The following is a 20,170-nucleotide window of genomic DNA, read 5'->3' on the forward strand; positions in this document are numbered from 1 at the left end:
AACCTTGCCCCCACGCCACTGTCCCCTGTCCTCGCACCTGCTGCCCCTCTGCCTGGAGCCATGTCCCTTCAGATTCCTGTGGGGCCCACTTCCTCTGTCTGTTCTCCACAGACACCTTGGCCAACTACCCGATTTGAGATCTCCTCCCTTCCCACCATGGCCAAAGCGGTTTTTCACACATTTGACACTATGCCACGTGTCTCCTTGTGCTGGCTTATGCTAAGTGCCGCCACCCCCCAGTGGAAAGCAGGATCCTTTGTGACAGGGCCTTTCTCTCTGGTTCGTCTGCATACCACATGTCCACTAAAATGGCTTGCCCCTTTGGGTGGCCTCGGTGATGAATCAAATAATAATAACATGTGGGTCTCGAGCACAGAGGGTAAGGGGGGAAGAGGCAGAGTGCAGGGTTGGGGTGCGAATCCCATGTTTAAAGGAGAAGTCACAGTGAAGGAAAGAGAGGAGATTGACAGAAAGCTGGGAGTTGTTCTGGAAGCGAACAAAGGGAGGGAAGGAGGGACCTGTCACCGGTGTCAGACACAGCTGAGAGCTCAAGAAGGAAAATAGTGGAGAAATTCCCATTGGGATTGAGGCATGGCTGTCATGGGTGTTCTAGACAGGGGTCATGTCAAGGGAAGCCTGGGTGGCCCGGTCGGTTAAGCATCTTGATTTCAGCTCAGGTCGTCATCTTTCGGCTCATGAGTTCGAGCCCTGCGTGGGGCTCTGTGCTGACAGCATGGAGCCTGTTTGGGATTCTCTCTCCCCCTGTCTCTCTGTCCCTTCTGTGTTCATGCTCTCTCTCTCTCAAAATAAATAAACTTAAAAAAAAAATACCGAAAAAAAAAAGAAAAAAAACTGGTTAGAGTGGGTGGGAGGTGAGCATTGGGGAAAGAGACAGGGAGACGTTCAACGGTCAGTTTTCATGTATAATATAGGTGATAATCTGTGGTCAATGGATATCATTGATTGCAGATACACAATGGTCCCTTTGTGAGTCCCAATGTGTCTCCAGATATACAATGGTCCCAATGTGTCTCCTTTGTGAGTTGCACGCGTATTAAATCAGGACACGAGCCAGTGGTCCTAAGTCAAAAGCCTGTTGAAATGGCCACATGAGATAGTGTTCCTTAAAAGGACTTGTAGCTTCCGAGGACAATGTAAAAAAAAAGCACCCACACGTGAGCCTGACTCTGGGTAGAACCCTGTGCTTGCCCTCGGATGCCGACTGGATTATTTCCTTGCAGATTCTTGAACAACGTTGGTTTCTTTTTCCCTCTGATCATGATGCTGACGTGGATGGTGTCTGTGGCCAGCATGGTCCGAAAGCTGGTGTACGAGCGAGAGATCCAGATAGAAGAGGTAATCAGTCCAACTGCTCGCCTGGGACACCAGGAGGAGAGGTGGGGCTTTGGAGCCAAATCCTGTTCCCATAACTGACCCCGGACTCTGTTTGGCCTGCCCTCCTCTCTGCTGGGGTTCCTGGACACAGCCGAGCTGAGGCGGGGGTCTCAAGGCAAACGTTCCACATTGAAGCCTGACGTTCTGCCAGTCAACAGGTGTTTCCTGTGGAGATGGAAGGAGGCCCAAGGGCAGGCTCACCACATTCAAAGACGGGAGCCAGTGTTGCTCATTCAGCAATTTCATTTCTTTTTTTTAATATAATATATTGTCAAATTGGCTAACATACAGTGTGTAAAGTGTGCTCTTGGTTTTTGGGGTAGATTCCCATAGTTCATTGTTACATACAACACTCAGTGCTCATCCCAACAAGTGCCCTCCTCAATGACCGTCACCCACTTCTCCCCCCTCCCTGCCCCTCCCCCCATCCACCCTCAGTTTCTTCTCTGTATTTAAGAGTCTCTTATGGTTTGCCTCAGCAATTTTTATACAACCCAGAAAGACGTAAGGGTGCACTTCCCACTTGATGTGTGGTTAGATTGCCTCACGGGGAGCCTTGTTATTTTTGTTTTAATATCATTAAAATTTGAAACTGTCAAAACTGCTTCTAAGAAGGAGAGTTCATGAAAGTACCAGGTGGGGGCGCCTGGGTGGCTCAGTTGGTTAAGTGCCTGACTTCCTCTCAGGTCATGATCTCACGGTTCGCGGGTTCGAGCCCCACGTCAGGCTCTGTGCTGACAGCTCAGAGCCTGGAACCTGCTTCAGATTCTTTGTCTCCCTCTCTCTCTCCCCCTTCCCCGCTTGCACTCTCTCTTTCTCTCTTTCAAAAATCAATTAAAAAATGTAAAAAAAAAAAAATTACCAGATGAAAAAGTACCAGATGAAAAGTACCTCCTTGTGGAGGAGGGGCTCACACTACCCACCAGCCTCCTATGTATTCAGGAGAAGGAGACGTGTGGCAAAGTGCAGTGTTCTCATTCAGTTCTGACTTGAACTTGCACTATTGTTTTCCATATTGTCCACCTATTTATTTTACTGGTTTTCTTATTTATTTCCATGTTTATTTATAATTTTGAGAGAGAGGTAGAGAGCAAGCAGGGGAGGGGCAGAGAGAGAGAGAGAGAGAATCCCAAACAGGCTCTGCACTGTCAGCACAGAGCCTAACGCGGAGCTTGAACCCACAAACCGTGAGATCATGACCTGAGCTGAAACCAAGAGTCAGACGCTTCACCGACTGAGCCACTGATTTCCAGGCTGGCCGCATCCAGCGCTGGCCTCCTTGCCTTTCCCGTGATCCGGTCTGGTCCTCCTCGAGTACCCGGGTCACGACTCTGGTTTCCCTTCTTTTGACAGTACGTGCGGATGATGGGGGTGCACCCGACCATCCTTTTCCTGGCCTGGTTTCTGGAGAACACGGCCATGCTGGCCATCAGCAGTGCTGCCCTAGCCATCATTCTGAAAGCAAGTGGCATCTTTGCGCACAGCAACGCCTGTATCATCTTCCTCTTCCTCCTGGATTTCGCGGTGTCGGTCGTCATGCTGAGTTACTTCCTGAGCACATTTTTCAGCCAAGCCAACACGGCTGCGCTCTGCACTAGCCTGGTGTACATGATCAGCTTCCTGCCCTACATTGTTCTGTTGGTTCTCCGTAACCATTTGAGTGTTGTCATTCAGACGTTTCTGGTAAGTGGGTTGGTTTTTTTTGTAGACGTGCAAAACACGACTGCTGTATCTGCCCAACAAAGCAGTCACCACATCACATGTCACCTTATCGCTTTCACATCTCAGTGGGCTTTCTGATGCCTACGTCTATCTCTCTTTTTGTTTTTCTTTTAAGTTTTATTTATTTTGAGAGAGAGCAAGTGTGTAAGCGGGGTAGGGACAGAGAGAGGGGAGACAGAGAATCCCAGGGAGGCTCCAGGCCCTGAGCTGTCAGTGCAGAACCCGATGTGGGGCTCGAACCCATGAAACGTGAGATCATGACCTGAAACAAAGTCAAGAGTTGGATGCTCAACCAACTGAGCGCCCCAGGGGCCCCTGAAGCCTACTGGTCTTGATGCTGCCCGCAGATGCACACCTTATAATGGTCATTGGTTGACATTGCAGTGGTTTTGCAAGAGAGGAGCTGCTGAGAATTGGCACTTTTCATGTAATGGGGACTGTCCTCTGGAGACTCTTTGGAAATCGGTAACATCCTAAAGGCAGCCATAGAGACTCCGTGCCTCTCTGTATCACAGATGGAAAGAAGTAGATTTCTTTTTTTTTAAATGTTTTTAAATGTTTTTTTTATTTTTGAGAGAGAGAAAGAGACAGAGTGTGAGTGGGAGAGGAGCAGAGAGAGAGGGAGACACAGAATCCGAAGCAGGCTCCAGGCTCCGAGCTGTCAGCACAGAGCCCGACGCGGGGCCCGAACCCATGAACCGTGAGAGCATGACCCGAGCCGAAGTCGGACACTTAACCGACTGAGCCATCCAGGCACCCCAAGAAGTAGATTTCTAAAGCTATTTTAGAAGCAAAAAAATAAACTCTTCTTGAAGCATCAGGAATCATCTCACATTAGGTGGGAAGATCTCTCCGTTAGCAATGCCAATTCATTCATGCGTGTACCATGTAACTCCCAGAGAAGCCTGAGAATTCTTTTAAGTCTGGGATATGAAATACAAAGAAGAGAGACACTCGTCCATTCTGTTTTGAGTTTCCTGGCAATTGCAGAGTTGGGTGCATAGTGGGAACTCGATCCGCGTGGAAGGGACGGGCAGAAGGCTGTGAGGACGGTCAGTTCGGGCGAGCCAGCACTGTCCCTGCAAACATTAGAATTATGCCCCAGAGTTCACTTGTCCCCAATAGGTCAGGCCAAGTTCCCAAAGTGCAGTCTGTTGGGAGGTGTGGCTAGAGCCACTAGGGGAGAATTCGGGAGATGCCGAGGAGGGATGGAATCCCAGGGCTTCGAGGGGGCATCTGAAGCCTTCCGAGGTCACTGGTCCCACGCAACGTCATGACGGTAGATGTATCCTCATTTGTTGGGACGGGGTCATTTTCTCTGTTCCTTTTGAACTTTAGGGTGAAATACTTCTGTGAAGACCAAATTGTTTTTCTCCAGCTTCATGTAAACCTTCCTGTTTCCCAACTGGCCATGTACATACATCATGGAAGTGTGTGCACCTTGAAAAAACATGGCATCTTTAATCAGGATTTTTCTCCATGGATACCTGCTCACCAGTGTCCATTAGCTTTTGTCACACCTGTGGTACTTTATAACCCATAATGTTGGTCTCAATTAAAACTGAGACCGTGTGGGGCGCCTGGGTGGCGCAGTCGGTTAAGCGTCCGACTTCAGCCAGGTCACGATCTCGCGGTCCGTGAGTTCGAGCCCCGCGTCAGGCTCTGGGCTGATGGCTCAGAGCCTGGAGCCTGTTTCCGATTCTGTGTCTCCCTCTCTCTCTGCCCCTCCCCCGTTCATGCTCTGTCTCTCTCTGTCCCAAAAATAAATAAACGTTGAAAAAAAAAATTAAAAAAAATAAAAATAAAAAATAAAACTGAGACCGTGTGTCACCACCCCCCACCCCGACCCCATACTCCTCACATGTAGGAAAAGAGACATTGACCACCTGGCCTGAATTTCAAACACTGTTATATGGTTTTTACTTCAATCCATCTGTTTAAACGTTGGAGCATACCGAGTCTGACTTCCTTTTTTACATGTTCACATGTTTCCTAGCCCCCCCCCCCTAAAAAAACCCAAAAAAATCTAACTCTGGTACCTGATATCTTCAAGCATAACATGCATTTTCAATGGGGTTATTTATTTATTTATTTATTTTTGACATAGGATTTCTCCCCTGGAAATAAAATAACATTTTCCTTCAATGTGCTCCCTTTCTAGTGTAGAATGGTGTACATGTTCCATCAGTCGGCCTGCAGTGTGCTCCAGGGCATTCGCTTTGTAATAAAAAATAAGAAATCGCTCCATTCCGTTTTCCGCTGTTCTGTGTTCTGCATTTCTGGGCGCAGCGCATTGGATTTATGGCACTTGAGGCACTGCAGTGAAGAGAAATAATTCCTTTTCACACCAAAAGCTAGCTTGTTAGCATGCTTTCTAGAATGGGCTGACATTCGGCGTAGGCTTCCAGGGTCACGTATGGAAATCACCGCCTGGAGGACGGTACGGCCCCGCCTGCTCTGGTGACGCTGGTCTGTTTGGATTTAGCGCTGAGGGTTTTCCGGGGTCTCCGCCAAGTACTAACATGCTGTTTGTCTCTTGTTGTCCCCGGGCAGTGCCTGCTTTCCACCACTGCCTTCGGCCAAGGAGTATTTTTCGTTACCTTCCTAGAAGGGCAAGAAGCAGGTAAGGGGATGCTTTTTTTTTTTTTTAAAGTGTATTTATTTATTTTGACAGAGAGAGAGAGAGAGAGAGAGAGAACAAGAGTGAGCAGGGAGGGGCAGAGAGAGAGAGGGAGAGAATCCCAAGCAGGCTCCTTGCTGACAGCACAGAGCCCAGTGGAGGGCTCGAACCTATGAACCATGAGGTAATGACCTGAGCCGAAACCAACAGTAGACACTTAACCAACTGAGCCACCCAGGCATCCCAAGAGGATGCTTTTTGCTTTTTTAAAAAAGAGTTTCAGTGATTTGGGTTTTTAGGAGTTGACTGTGGTCATGTTGCAAGCACTACGGTAGAAGGTCTTTGTTACAATGTGCAACAGAGTCCTGGGGTTTGATTTAGCTGATGTGAACACCTCTCCCCATCGGGTCACCCTGGATCTGTGTATTTTGTTGAGGCCACAAAATCAGAAATCAGTGAAGTAGCACGAAAGCAAAATCACAAGGGTTAGATATTAAAGTGTTGTTAAAGCTGCTCCCCCTGGTCGCCTTGAAATATAGGTGACATTAAGCAGGCTGACATTGCATTTGCAGAACTATGATCCACAGGATGGTCTTTGCTCTCAGCTGCTCTCAACTTTGCTTTGAGTTTCCAGAACGCAAGAACTCACCCCGCCAAAATCTACCCTGAATGGGTGTGCGGTCTGACTGTGGCCTTCCCTTCCTTCCAGGGATTCAGTGGAATAACATGTACCAGCCTCTGGAGCAAACGGGTGTGACGTTTGGCTGGGTTTCCTGGATGATTCTCTTTGATTCAGGCCTTTATTTTGTATGTGGATGGTACTTGAACAACTTGCTTCCAGGTAAGAATTTCGCATGTTAGAAGATGCCAAAATCAGCTAAAAAAAAAAAAAAAAAAAAAAGCCAAATCCAGTTTAAAGCAATATACATGAATATTAGAATAATTGTTCATTCTTCTTTTTAAATGTAATTATTTTTGACAGAGAGTGTGAGCAGGACAGGGGTGGGGCGGGGGGAGGTAACACACAGCTCTACTGTGATTCTGTGCTTTCTGTTGCAAAGTTGTTGGATCGGCAGAGTGTCACTGTCCTTGTCTGCAGCGGGAGGAAAGCAGATCGTTATCGTCCCGGTTTCATAAAGAGGAAATGAAGTGTCCGGGGACAAAGAGAGCGGGACACAGAGTCTGAAGCAGCCTTCAGGCTCTGAGCTGTTAGTGCAGAGCCCCACAGCTGAGGCCCTTCCCCAGCGGAGAGCCTGTTTGGGAACCGGGGGGTAACCCAGACACTATCCAGTTTGGGGCTCAAACTCACGAACTGTGAGATCATGACCTGAGCTGAAGTTGGATGCTTAACTGACTGAGCCCCCCAGGCACCCCTAGAATAATTGTTCATTCTTTAAGTAAGGCCTCAGGGGGCTTGTAAGCTGTATTTTAAAGTTTTTTTTTTTTAATGTTTATTTATTTTGAGAAAGAGAAAAAGCATATGCAGGAGAGGGGCAGAAGACGGGGAGAGAGAATCCCAAGCAGGCTCCACGCTGTCAGCACAGAGCCCCAGGCAGGGCTTGATCCCACAAAACGTGAGATCATGGTCTGAGTCATGATCAAGAATCAGATGCTTAACCAACTGAGCCACCCAGGAGCCCTGTGGCAGGTGCATCTGGAGGCCGTGGGAAGGTGGGCCACGGATAGTAGTGGTTTTCCCCTGCTGTGTTTCTGGGGAAGAAGGTATTTATACCACACGCCTGCTCAGGGCGAAAAGAGCAGAAACAGCTTTAAAGGTATTTTTTTGTTTGTTTGTTTAGCAATAATGTTTTGATGATTGCTAAAATTACTTGTGATTCTGTCTGTATATTTTCCAAAGCACCTGGGTATTTCACTTGGCATGTACCTTTAAAGTTAAGAACTAAAGGAGACAGAGAGAGAGAACGAGAGAGAGAGAGAGAGAGAGAGAGAGAGACAGAGACAGACATGGAGAAAGAGATTCTAATCTGCACATTGAATATGAAGGGACAGAAAACCATCAGTGCATTCTTTTTATAAAACCTTATTTCAGACTTGGGGAGCTCACGTGTCATTTAAGGATGAGTAAAAATCCAAATGAAATGTGCCATTGACAAGATTATTTTACAGAAAAGCAGGAAAACATGGCCTCTAAGAATTAGAGAGCATAAGCCTGGCAAGCTGTACTTTGAACTTTTAGATTGCTTTGTCTGGGGGCTTTGAATAAAATTAAGGAAAGGCAGATTCTAGGAACTAAGAAGTTAAAAAAAATAACTGAAAAATGCCAAGGTGAGATAAAATTGAGAAGCCCTGGGTATTAGAAGGCAGCTAGGGAGCATGAGGGAGGGAGGTTACAAAATGCCTGTGATGTTGATTGTAAAATGTTTGAGGAAGGGGTCACGAGCAAAAGAATAGGGCGGAAAGTCACGGTGGGGATTGGAGGGTGACGGCAAGCCCCTGGAATCAGGAGAGATGCAGACGGGCAGCCGGAAGGGGACGGACAGACGGGGCTTGCAGACATGTGCTCTCTCTGATGAGGAGATGCCCAGACCCAAATGAAACACAATAAAGAAGGAACAGTCATTAACCAGGGAGAAGAAAATCAGGTTTTGCAAAATAAGGGGTTCACCATATCAAGTACAAAGTTAATGAAAAGAAACATCTAGATATAACCTGGAGTCTTGGAGTCCCCAGAGGAGCCTCAACCCCAGCAAAGACAGGTTACTCTGGGCAGTGCAGAGATCAGTGTGAAATTTGGCCAGGAATCCAGAAGGATCTGAGTTCCCCCCTCCTCCTTCAGGACCTGACGCATGGGGATCCTGGTGGGAACATTGTCTTGTATCAAAGTTAAGGCATTTCCAGCCAGCGACCCCCTGACCCCGCTCACTTCTGCAGGCAAGGCGAGCCTCCGGAGAGAGACAGAGGGGCAGACAGAGAGAGATCCCAGATGGGAGGCCGGGCTCTGGTGCATTTCTGCAGCTTTTGCGAGCGTGGCCGAGTCAAATCTGAAATGGGGCGGCAGCCGCAGCGGGCAGGGCAAGCAGGCAGAGAATGGCTTTGGGTTTGATGATTTTTGTGGTAGTCATTATTTGGGATGGCTGCGAAGCTGTATGCCTGTGTGTTGGGGACAGTGCTCCAGTCCCAAGGAGGCCGGGAGGTGTCTGGGGTGGCGTCCGTGAGGGTGAGAAGAGGTGCCCGGGTGTGCGCGGAGGACGTTCCTCCTGGCCCACAGAGGATGTCTGTAACAGGCGCGGGCTGCGGGGCCGTGGGTGGGAGCCAGAAGGCTCTCTCATAGTTGCCGTTTCTTCTCAGGGCCGTCGGGGTATCGTGGTCCGACGGAAGGTGTGGCGGGGAGGCTATGGGGGACCATAGGCAGGCCAGAGTGCCCGCGGCTCACCGTCCCCTGCAGGTGCTTATCCCGGGCAGGAATTAGACGTGGAGGTGACAGTTCCAGCCCCAGGGGGAGGCGACAAACCAGAACAAGACAGAGATGACAAAACCAGGAGACAGACCACCACTGTTGGGGGGTCACACGCAAGAATCCGTAGCAGAAAGGTGTGACCAATCAGATGACTGATCACAAGCGCACGTCCACAGAAACCAGTAGCTTGGCTGTGTGTCGGCAGGAAATATGGAGTATAACGTGACAAGATTTCATTCTCAAGAGCAGTAAAATATCTCCATGTGACTCTAACATCGAAGAGAGTATATATCCAATAAGAACTTAAAAGATTTGGCGAACGTACAGTAGATTTGAATAGATGGAAAGAGATGCCAAGTTCCCTAATGTGGTGATTCACCATTTTCAGCATGTTGACTTTCTCCAAGTTAATGTATGACTTTATATAATCTACACCATTTAGTATGAACCGTAGTGGTAATACAATAAAACCCACATAAGTCATTCACATAAAAATACTAAAAAAGACTTTTGGTTTTAATTGTTGAAGTGTTTCTCAGGGATAGCTAGAAATGTAAGTTAATGACAGTGGTCAAAAGTCATTGAAAACAATGAAGGGGACTGGTGGCCGATGATCACATAGACCCTCACTGTGAATTGTCAAGGATTAAAATGGTGGAGTACGGGGGCACCTGGGTGGCTCAGTTGGCTAGGTGTCAGGGTCTTGATTTTGGCTCAGGTCATGATCTCACAGTCATGGGATTGAGCCCTGCTGAGCATGGAGCCTGCTGGAGATTCTGTCTCTCCCTCTCTGCCCCTCCCTCCGTCACACTCATGTACATGCTTTCTTCTCTCTCTCTTTCTCTCTCTGTCAAAATAAATAAATACACTTAAAAAAATAACAATAAAACGGTGGAGGACTCATGTAATAACAGTAGAGCAATGGAAGAGATTAGAAAGTTCGGAAACCGAGTCACCGTAAATAATAGTTCGATTTGTGTTAAAGTTCACATTTTTAATCAATGAGAAAGGATACAAGTTAGACTCATTCATTAATTCATCAGAAGTAAATATTATTAAAGTAATGAGGAAATGAGAAAAGTATGATTTTTTTTTAGGAGAAGTATGATTTAGGGGCCCCTGGGTGGCTCAGTCAGTTAAGCGTCTGACTTCAGCTCAGGTCATGATCTCACGTTTCATGGGCTTGAGCCCTGCGTTGGGCTCTGTGCTGACAGCTCAGAACCTGGAGCCTGCTTCCGATTCTGTGTGTTCCTCTCTTTCTGCCCTTACCCTGCTCACACTCTGTCTTTCTCTCTCTCAAAAGTATTAAAACATTAAAAAAGTGAAGAAACAAAAAGAAGTATGATTTTAAAGACAGCAAAGGCCTTTCTAACCATAATGCCAGAGACAGATATACTAAAAAACCAAGTTTCCATTATAAGAATGGGAATCAGCATTTTAAAATATCCACAGAAATAAAATGAAAGGATACTTTACAAGTTTATAAAAACTAATGAATACATGAAGGAAAATGTTAAAATTCTCAAGTCAGGTTTTAGGAAGACAAGTGATGTGTTCAAGGAAACAACTTGAACAGACCATTATATAAAGAAAAATTTATATTTGATAAACATAAAATAGTTTAATGTTGGACAGAGCATAGTATTGCATAGACATAGAAGACTGTTTTCTCCTTCTCTGACTGATGAAAACTGTAATGACTTGGGGAGGTAAGGGCCTTGATTTTTCTGTGTAGGTGTTTAGTTTATGGGAAACCGAAATAATTTAATTATGCGACTCAGGACCTCGGGGTCGTGACTTCGATCCCCACGTTGCGTGCAGAGTTTGCTTAAACTCTTTACAAAAAGCGTATATTCTCTTTGCCACAGAGATTTAAAGGAACGGCCAGATCAGTTCAAAACAGACGTGCACATAGATGCTCCTGGCACAGTATCTTTGAAAGCAAAATTCTGGCTAACCTACATTTCTGTCTAAGATAGTGGATTGATTACGAATCAACTTTACATTGATAATACGGACTCCTGTGAGCTAGTCACACACTTGTGGTGCTGTGTTTTATAGGAATATACGTGGATGTAGGATATGGGAGATCATTGGCTGCTGTGTACCAAACTATGAAATAAGGGATAAAATAGAACCATATTCAGTTAAAATCTTTGAAAAGTTTTCATTCCAGTATAGTTAACACACAGTGTGCTATTAGTTTCCGGTAGATGATATGGTGACTCAGCACGTATGCACATCACCGGAGCTCACCAGGATAAGTGCATCTTTCAAGCCCGTCACCTGTTTCCCCTTCCCCCACCCGCCTCCCTTCTGTTGACCATCAGTGCGTTCTCTCTAGTTAAGAGTCTGTTGCTTTGATTTGTCTCCTTTTTTTTTGTTTGTTTTATTCCACGTATGAGTGAAATCATTTGGTATTTATCTATCTCTGACTGGCTTTATTTCACTCAGCATTGTATACTCTAGTTATATCCAGGTGTTTGCAGATGGCAGGGCGTCATTCTTTTCATGGCTGAGTAATATTCCATTGTGTACAAATACCACATATTCTTTATCCTTTCATCAGTTGATGGACACTTGAGCTGTGCCCATAGTTTGGCTATTGTATGTAAGTAATGTTGTAGGGTGCCTCGGGGGCTCAGTCAGTTAAGCATCGGACTTCGGTTCAGGTCATGATCTCATGGTTCATGAGTTTGAGCCCTGCGTCAGGCTCTGTGCTGATGGCTCAGAACCTGGATCCTGCTTTGGATTCTGTGTCTCTCCCTCTCTCTGCCCCTCTCCCACTTGTGCTCTATTTCTCTTTCTCTGTCTCTCTCAAAAATAAACATTAAAAAATTTTAATAAAAAAATAATGCTGCTATAATCATACTAGTGCATGTATATTTTCAAGTTGGCATTTTCCTATTCTTCTGGGTAAATAACCAGTAGTGGAATTAATGGATCATGTGGTAATTGTATTTCTAGTGTTTTGAAGCACTCTTATGGTGTTTTCCTCAGTGGCTGTATCAGTTTACATTCCCACCAACAGTTCAGGAGGGTTTTCTTTTTTCCCACATCCTCACCAACACTTTTTATTTCTTGTCTTTTTCATATTAGCGTTCTGACTGCTGTGTGTTAATACCTCATTGTGGTTTTGGTTTGCATCGCTGCTTAAGTGATGGTGAGCATCTTTTCATGTGTCTGTTGGCCATCCTCATTTCTTTGGAGAAATGTCTGTGTCTCTTGCCCATGAAAAAAAAATTTTAACGTGTATTTATTTTTGAGAGAGAGAGAGACAGAGCGCGAGAGGGGGAGGAACAGAGAGAGGGAGACACAGAATCCAAAGCAGGCTCCAGACTCCGAGTTGTCAGCACAAAGCCCCACGTGGGGCTCAAACTCACAAATCACGAGATCATGACCTGAGCTGAAGTTGGATGCTTAACTGACTGAGCCACCCAGGAGCCCCATTAACATGACATAGTTTTAAAAAAAAAACTTTTATTAATAAAATGTAGTGCATTTCACAAAACCCTGCTAATTTGAAAATATTTGGTTCTACATTTGGGAAAAGCAGTCTCCAATCTTTCGTCCCGAATTTGTGTGGTAAGAGCTCCGTGAACCGTTACAGCCACGCCGTGTCGAGTTTTCGGGAACGTTGAGCTGGCATCACGTGGCTGGGGGGGTTTTCTGAAATGCTGAACACTTCTGCATCAGACAGTGATCTTTCAGTGGTTTGCAAGGTGTTTGCATTCCTAGAAAACTCAGTGTGTGTTAAAACTGCACAGAAAGTTGTCCTAGGCTCCACTGGCTATACTGGGACGGGCCTCCCAGAATGCAGGTCAAGGGCAATTCTTTGTTGGGCTGGGTCGTTCTGCCCTTTGTAGGACCCTCACCAGCCCGGTTGCCTGCCCACTAAAGGCCATCAGTGCCACCCCCATTTATTAACCATGTTGTTTTGTTTTCTGCATATCTGATGCTCTAACATCATGGGGCCTCACTGACCCAGGAGGAGCTGTCCCCCCAAGGGCAAGCTGATTCCAAGAGACAGTAGAGGACTTGCTCATGAGCTCACTTTTTATAGGCAAACCAGCATCTGGAGCTACCCCCTCCTCTGTAGGCCATCCTATCCCGGGCTGTCATCACCCCTGGGCAGGGGACCAAGCAGCTTGGGGGCGGCCTCTGTGCTCCAGAGCCTGTTGAAATTATTCAAATACCCAACCTCAGCCTGCTGCCCCGCCTCACTTGTTCGCATCTCCCCTCTCCCTCTGTCTCCCGAGAGACCCTGGTGCTTCCCCGCGTGGCCCCGTGTGGCGCCGTGGGCTCCCTGCTCCTGGGCACTGAGCAGCAAACTATCTTTACAGGGCACCTGTCTCCTGATCCGTTGGCCGCCCTGGGCCTGAATAATGATAACAACCTACCGTTTCCAACACCCGTGCACTGGGCCAACCCAGACTACCCCTTCCCACGTTTCCAGAACGCCTCTGCGAATGTCCTGTGCTGAGATGCACAGTTGGAAAGTCCCCGGTGGGTAGGGAGGACCCCCTGGACGGGGGCGGGTGAGGCGTGTCTCCACCTTCTTCTGCCTGTCTTCTCCGTGGAGTGAGGGGGCAGGTGCGGACCCCAGCATACCTCACCCTGGTGTCTGAGCGGGAGGTTCTGTAAGGATCCAGGTTCGAGGTCACCGGTGGGTCTCCGTGCCTGTGTGCGTGCTCCCCGGCGGACATCTGGTCCTCCCAAAGACTCTGCTTTCCGTAAACCCTTCTTTATGTGCCTCCAGTGAAATTTGATTTCCTCGATCTGTCTACTTTCATTGACTTCTGCTTTTATCACTGTCAGTTTTGGGGGGCAATGCTAATGAGTTTCCTGGCCTGTGCCAGCCAGCAGGCAGCTCCCCTGCAGGGGACAAGCTCTGTGGATACACAGGGCCTTTGCGTTGATTAATGTGCCCGATTCCATATGGTGATGCGAGCAGGGTGCTTGTGCTCTTAGCGTGCACGTGACATAAGACACATTTGCATCTGCACGCCAAGGGGGAGTGCAGGGGACCGCTTCGGAGCCGCGTGGCCTCCCCCCATCCATTTATATTAATAGATTCATTAGCAGGACTTTAAAAGTGCAAACAGATTAGAGCTGGGATGGTTTAATTAGCAAATCAACCATTAATATCCAATTTGTTTCTCATCTCTATTTTCTGACCTGGTAGTTTCTAACTCCAAAAGGCCCCTGCGGTGTCTCCCATCCTTCCTGTCTCTGTAGCCTGGACCCAAGATCAGGTGTTGCTGAACCTCGTGGGGACCGTTCGGTGTCCTTGAAACTTGTGTCTGTGCGTCTAGGTGCCCCTTTACCCCTGCTAATGCGGACTCGGACTCCCCAAGGTGCTTTATTCTCTGTTCTCTTGCCCTTCCAGCAGGTGGCGCCCACTCACGCTGTCAAGGGCAGTGACCCATGGTCACCGGAGCGAGGTCGCTCAGCAGAAGACCACCTCTTGGTGGGGGGTTTGGTGGGGTTGTCATCTGCCGGCTCCTTATCTCTTTTTATTTCTGCAAACTCCTCGTTCGTGCATGTGCATGGGGCCCCTGTATTCCCATTAAGGCAGCTGAAGACACTGGGGTGTGCAGGAGGTGAGTCGTGTCTCCAGACCTGTTTGCGTCGAGGGCAACATGCTCTTGCTTCTGGCCTGTGTTCAGAGAGGCGCGTACCACGGGGCCGCCGCAGCTCAGCAGCCTGTGTCCTCCGACAAGTCTTGCTGGGCCCCTGTCCCTTGGGGGAAGGAGGGGTGATAATAGCACGCCCCACGTCGGGTGGTCGCAGGACCATGTGAATGAATACAGGTGGAGACCCTGGCCAGTGCCAGAAGGGAGACCCTGGGCAACAGGATGCAATTATCTGTGAGCCGCTCATCCGCTTGCTGGTTAGGGGTAGTTACTAGTTCTCTGGGGTCTTGGGGAGCATCCGGCCTGTATCTGTTTTCTAGGGCGGACGTGGGCTGAGGCCCACGATCCAGGCGTGGGGAGGGCTGGCTCCTCCTGAGGCCCCCTCTCCTTCCCGTGTCCTGTTGATCTGCCCTCACTCCCTGTCTGTGCCCCAATCCCTACCTGTAGGGACACCGCATGACCTCACTGAATCCAAATTATCTCTTGAAAGCCTTCCTGCAAATACAGCCCTATTCTGAGTTACTCGGGGTTAGGATTTCAACGTGAAGTTTGGGGCACACAGCTCAACCCATAAGAGATGGTGGCTGTTAGGTCAGATGACCAGCTCCCCGCCTTCCTTCACTTTCCCAGTCCTCCTTTGCGACTGTGTCTTTGAATCCTTGGGTTAGGCGGGGTGATGGTCACGCATCTGCCCTTGGCCGGAGGGTCAAAGTGCAAGATTGTCCGCGTAGGCCTTTTATCTCTTAAGTGACTTGTCGGATTCCCAGCACTCAACCAAACTTAGGCTGGAATGGGTGCGTTAAGGAAAATTGAGAGGCATTAGTAATTAAATCCACGTGTCATGGGGGCAGAGTGGCTATGAAGTGGGCTGCAGTGAATTTGGAGCATACGTCTGAAGAATGCCGATGTTTCCTATGGAAATCTTAGCAGCGTGTATTCTTTGTGCATGTCTTAGCGGGTTAATGCCTTCATGGTATTAATCCATGTCCGGTAACCATGCAGAGGACAGAGGAGTGACAGACGGGAGGATGGCGGGCTGGGGCGAGGCTTACTCTGGGGAATATTTAGCAGTTGTGCGTCTCTCCTTTTATCTTTAATAAATACCTGCCTGTTCACTGAACGCTCAGAAGGCCTCTTGAGGGAGGTGGCTGTGAGGGGGCCCAGCCGCCGGCCGTGGGTCAGGCTGGAGAGTCTGGGCTCCCCGCATGGCTAATACCCATACCCCCGGTTGTCATCGGGTCCTGTATGGGGTGTGCCTTCAACACGTTAACGTGGAATAACATTTTATAATAATTGGCTAAGCCATTCTCTTACAGAATCTTCCAAGGAGAAAAAACTGGTTTTAATTGTGTCTTGTTTTTTTAGGAACTTTTGGATTAAGGAAACCATGGTATTTTCCCTTTACCGCGTCATACTGGAGGAACTTGGGTGGTTTCGCGGCAAAGAGACCACACGCTCCCACTTCTAACCTGTCCTTCTCCAGCGAGAACTTTGACGATAAAGGTTTGTAAAGAGTAGCCTTATTAGATGTGCGTCTTCCCTTCCGGTCTGTTTTGTTTCTGTTTTTCCTCCTGGTCGAGTCTCTGGAACTTGGTGTGCCTTCCTCAGCTGCCCGCTTTCAGGGGTCGGTCTCGGGCTCAGAAACACAGCTCGGGGCAACGTCGTAAGAAAGGATCCCCTGCTGACGTTTGCGTTGGGGGCCAGAACCCTGGAGTGTCGATGCACCTGTTGTCTGTAGCCCCGCTGTGGGCTGGGTGCGTCTGTGCGTGCGTTCTCTGTCTGCAGGACGAAGCTTCTGCTCTAACATGAATTTGTGTGAGAAATAAAAGGAGAGGTGGTCAGCCATCAGGTGCAGTGTGCTGTAGAAATTGCAGAGCGTTTCACACACGCTAGCTTATTCGTCATGACTGAGAGGAGGACCATCACTGCCCTGTCAAGGCAAGGAGCGTGCTTCCCAGTGGTGAGGGCAGGACCCCCGTCCATCTGGGCTCCCCTTATGCCCCTTCCACAGAAGCATGACTTCAGGGGCAATTTACAGATACACAGGCTCCCATCATGATAGTTTTATACCACAAGTCAACATTGTAAGGTAACCTTTTTTCTTTTCTTTTTTTTTGTTTTTAGATTTTTAATGTTTATTTGTGAGTGAGAGAGAGACAGAGCGCAAGCAGGGGAGGGGCAGAGAGAGAGGGAGACACAGAATCCGAAGCAGGCTCCAGGCTCTGAGCTGTCAGCACAGAGCCCGACACGGGGCTCGAACCCTTGATCCATGAGATCATGACCTGAGCCAAAGTCGGACACTTAATCCAGTGAGCCACCCAGGTGTCCCCATAACCTTTTTTTCTTTCTTTCTTTCTTTTTTTGACTACACAAGTCAAATAGGAATCTTTTAGGAAATTCGGAACATACCACACCACAACAGACTATCACTCATGGGCACTTTGGTGCGTAACCTGCCTGTGATTTTCCCTCTGCATACGTACAAATTGTGTGTGTGCATGTTCCTTTTTCTTGTCTTACGAGATGCATAACAGTAGGGCACAAAAGTCTGTCATCAGCCACTCCATTTAATTGAGGCCATCATGTAATTTGCCTCTTGCTTTTGGTAAGGAAGGGTGTTAGAGTTGTGCGTGTTCCACGGAGCTCTAATTCGAATCCATGGCAGACGACTGAATTCGTAAGCGTGAGCACCACTGGGAGTCCTCCAGGCTGAATCTGCCTCTTCTCCTCAGGGTCCTCGCTGCAGATCGGGGAGGGAAAACCAAGAGGTCCCCCGGGCGTCGCCCTGCTGTCTGTGACCAAGAAATATGAGCGCCACAAGGCGGCCGTCCGAGACCTGACCCTCACCTTCCACAGAGGCCAGATCACTGCCCTGCTGGGGACCAACGGTGCCGGGAAAACCACAGTCATGTGCGTGTCCTTTCAGCCTCGTCAAATGCGGGTTTGATTCTAAAAAATGTCAGTTTACCTGTGAGACAGGAAGCTTAGGTTTCTTTTCTTCCTTTTGGTTTTGAGACGGAGTCGCTGTGTGCTCTGGGACAGACAGCTAGTGGGGAGTGCGCAGCAGCCGCCCTTGGCTGGGGGCAGACGGGGCTTTACCCCTTTACCCCTAAAAAGACCCTGAAGTCTTTTATCCCCTACACATAACACATCGTGATTTTACTTTAGTCTTTGAGCGTCCTATGACGCTTCCCATCTTATCGCTACGCTTAAGTTTGTTCATGTATCTATGGGAAGATGAAACTTGGGACCAAGTCTGCAAATGTTTTAACCAGCTGAGTATTTCTTTTTTCATGTTCTGCTTTTTGTGTGCTTGGGCTTTTTTTGTGAAGGCTTGGTGTTTGGTTTGGGATCCAATGGCTCCAGGTTTGATTAAAGAATCAAATTGTAGAATCCCAGAGGAAAAACGAACTCAAAGCGTGGGGCTCACGCAGCAGCCCTGAGCTGCCTGCAGAAAAGGGTCTCGTCCCAGGAAAAGCCCCAACACGGTCAAACTTGTCCCAGGAATAAGGACATTTCTCTCGGTTCTGTTTTCATACGACTAACGTGCACTTAGTTAAACGTGAAAAGTATTATTTGCTTTGAACTTCCTAAGAAACGTGGCAAAGTAACATGTAGAAAGCTTCAGAAATTTCAATTAAAAATAGAGAAACAAAGAAAAGTTTTCCTCTTGGCTTGGATTGTGAAATAGAGCCGGAGATCCCACTGAGCGTTCTTGTAGGGTTTTCAGACTGGAAAAGTAGGCATTCTGCAGAGAATGAGTCAGAAAGCCAGCTTTGGGAGTACACTTTTTTCTTTCTTTTAAGTTTATTTATGTATTTTGAGAGACAGACAGAAAGCACGTGTATGGGGAGGAACAGATGAGAGAGAGAGAGAGAGAGAGAGAGAGAGAGAGAGAGAGAGAATCCCAGGCAGGCTCCACACCATCAGTGCAGAGCCCGATGTGGGGCTCGAGCTCACCGTGAGATGATGACCTGAGCCGAGCTTAAGGGTCAGACGCTTAACCGACTGAGCCACCCTGGCGCCCCTGTATAATTTCTCAGAGATGTGGAAATAGTCTAAAACCTAAATAATACACTTTCTGAGATAAAGCAGCAGAGCCAGGCAGTCCTCGGGCTCCCTTCAAGGAGGCCATGCAGGCGAACTTCCTGATTTGATGTGGACAGTGCACCTGAGAGAAGTCAGGAGCTCCCGGCCACGGAGTTGCATGTCCAGGCTTGCGTTCTACTAGGCTTGTGTCTCTACTCAGGAGGACTTAAGGAAACACGCCATCTCCTTCCCTCGTTTCCGTGTCTGTAAAACAAAGTCGGATTTTACCGTCTTAAGCTCCCATGCCACTAGAATGTCTATGATCAGCAGGTTTAGGGGAGTATAAACATCATCATAAGCCCACGGCTCCGAGATTAAGCCACCCATCCTGCTAAGCTCCTTCCGGCTTGTCACCGTGTAAAAGCGGGTCCTTGGACGGTCGCCCCGCATCCCTCTGGGTTGCTGGCATCGGGAGCAGCGGGCTCCTGGGTCCTCTGCTGATTTGTGGTCTCCGGCAGATCCATGCTGACGGGGCTCCACCCGCCCACTTCCGGAACCATCACTGTGAACGGCAGGAACCTGCACACAGACTTGTCTGCCATCAGAAGGGAGCTCGGGGTGTGTCTTCAGCGGGACGTCCTGTTTGACAACCTCACCGTCCTGGAGCACCTGGTCCTCTTTGCTTCCATCAAGGCGCCGCAGTGGACCCGGAAGGAGCTGTGCCAACAGGTCAACAGGTTAGCGCCCGCCGTGTCTTTGGTAGTGACGGGTGTACAAAGAGATGCTTTAAAAGTACCTTTGGTGTCTTTGCTTATGAGAAGAGGAGAGCTAGCAAATTGTCTTTAACTGTGGAGTTAGGACACAGCCGCCAGCATTGGAAATTCCAGAGAAAGCTTCTCAGGGAGGACTCTGAACTTGACTTGGCCTGTCCTTGGGGTCTAGATGGGTGAGCCCACGTGGGAACGTGTGGCCGAGGCTGCGCGTGGAAGGTTTGTGTCTGGAGCACGGGGCCGGGTGTGTGTCCTGAAGTGAAAGAATGGGGGGTGGGCCGAGAACTAGCTCCTGGGGCCCAGCTGGATCTGCTAAAGGGGGTCAGACTTCTTCACACAAGCAGGTGCACATGGGCAGGGGAGGGCCAGCAGCTGCCGCTCTGGTAGACTTGTCCTGCGGCCCCAGGGTAGAGAGCACAGCCCTGGGGAAGACCGGGGACAGAGGCCGCTTTGAGTGGGGGACCGTGGCAGCGTGAGGGGTGGCAGAGCCAGTCGAGGGGGAGAGAAGAAGTCCCAGAACTGAAGACTCTTCAATGTCGGAAGGAGCAGACTGTGTGGATCAGCAGGATGTCCAGGGTGG

At 48.5% G+C, this 20,170-nt stretch overlaps 1 protein-coding gene across 1 annotated transcript in view; it reads left to right on the forward strand.

Moving 5' to 3' along the window:
* The first annotated feature begins 1,247 nt into the window (after positions 1–1,247).
* Positions 1,248–20,170, forward strand: part of ABCA13 (ATP binding cassette subfamily A member 13) — a 114,058-nt gene continuing 95,135 nt past the window's right edge. The window contains exons 1-7 of the mRNA XM_043588436.1: positions 1,248–1,356; positions 2,749–3,078; positions 5,671–5,740; positions 6,447–6,578; positions 16,157–16,294; positions 17,524–17,701; positions 19,339–19,557. Of these exons, the coding sequence (XP_043444371.1) occupies positions 1,279–1,356; positions 2,749–3,078; positions 5,671–5,740; positions 6,447–6,578; positions 16,157–16,294; positions 17,524–17,701; positions 19,339–19,557 (1,145 nt within the window). The 5' untranslated portion in view covers positions 1,248–1,278. The remainder of the gene's footprint in view (positions 1,357–2,748; positions 3,079–5,670; positions 5,741–6,446; positions 6,579–16,156; positions 16,295–17,523; positions 17,702–19,338; positions 19,558–20,170) is intronic.

The sequence above is a fragment of the Prionailurus bengalensis genome, chromosome A2 (assembly GCF_016509475.1).
Source record: "Prionailurus bengalensis isolate Pbe53 chromosome A2, Fcat_Pben_1.1_paternal_pri, whole genome shotgun sequence".
Classification (NCBI taxonomy): Eukaryota; Metazoa; Chordata; class Mammalia; order Carnivora; family Felidae; genus Prionailurus; species Prionailurus bengalensis.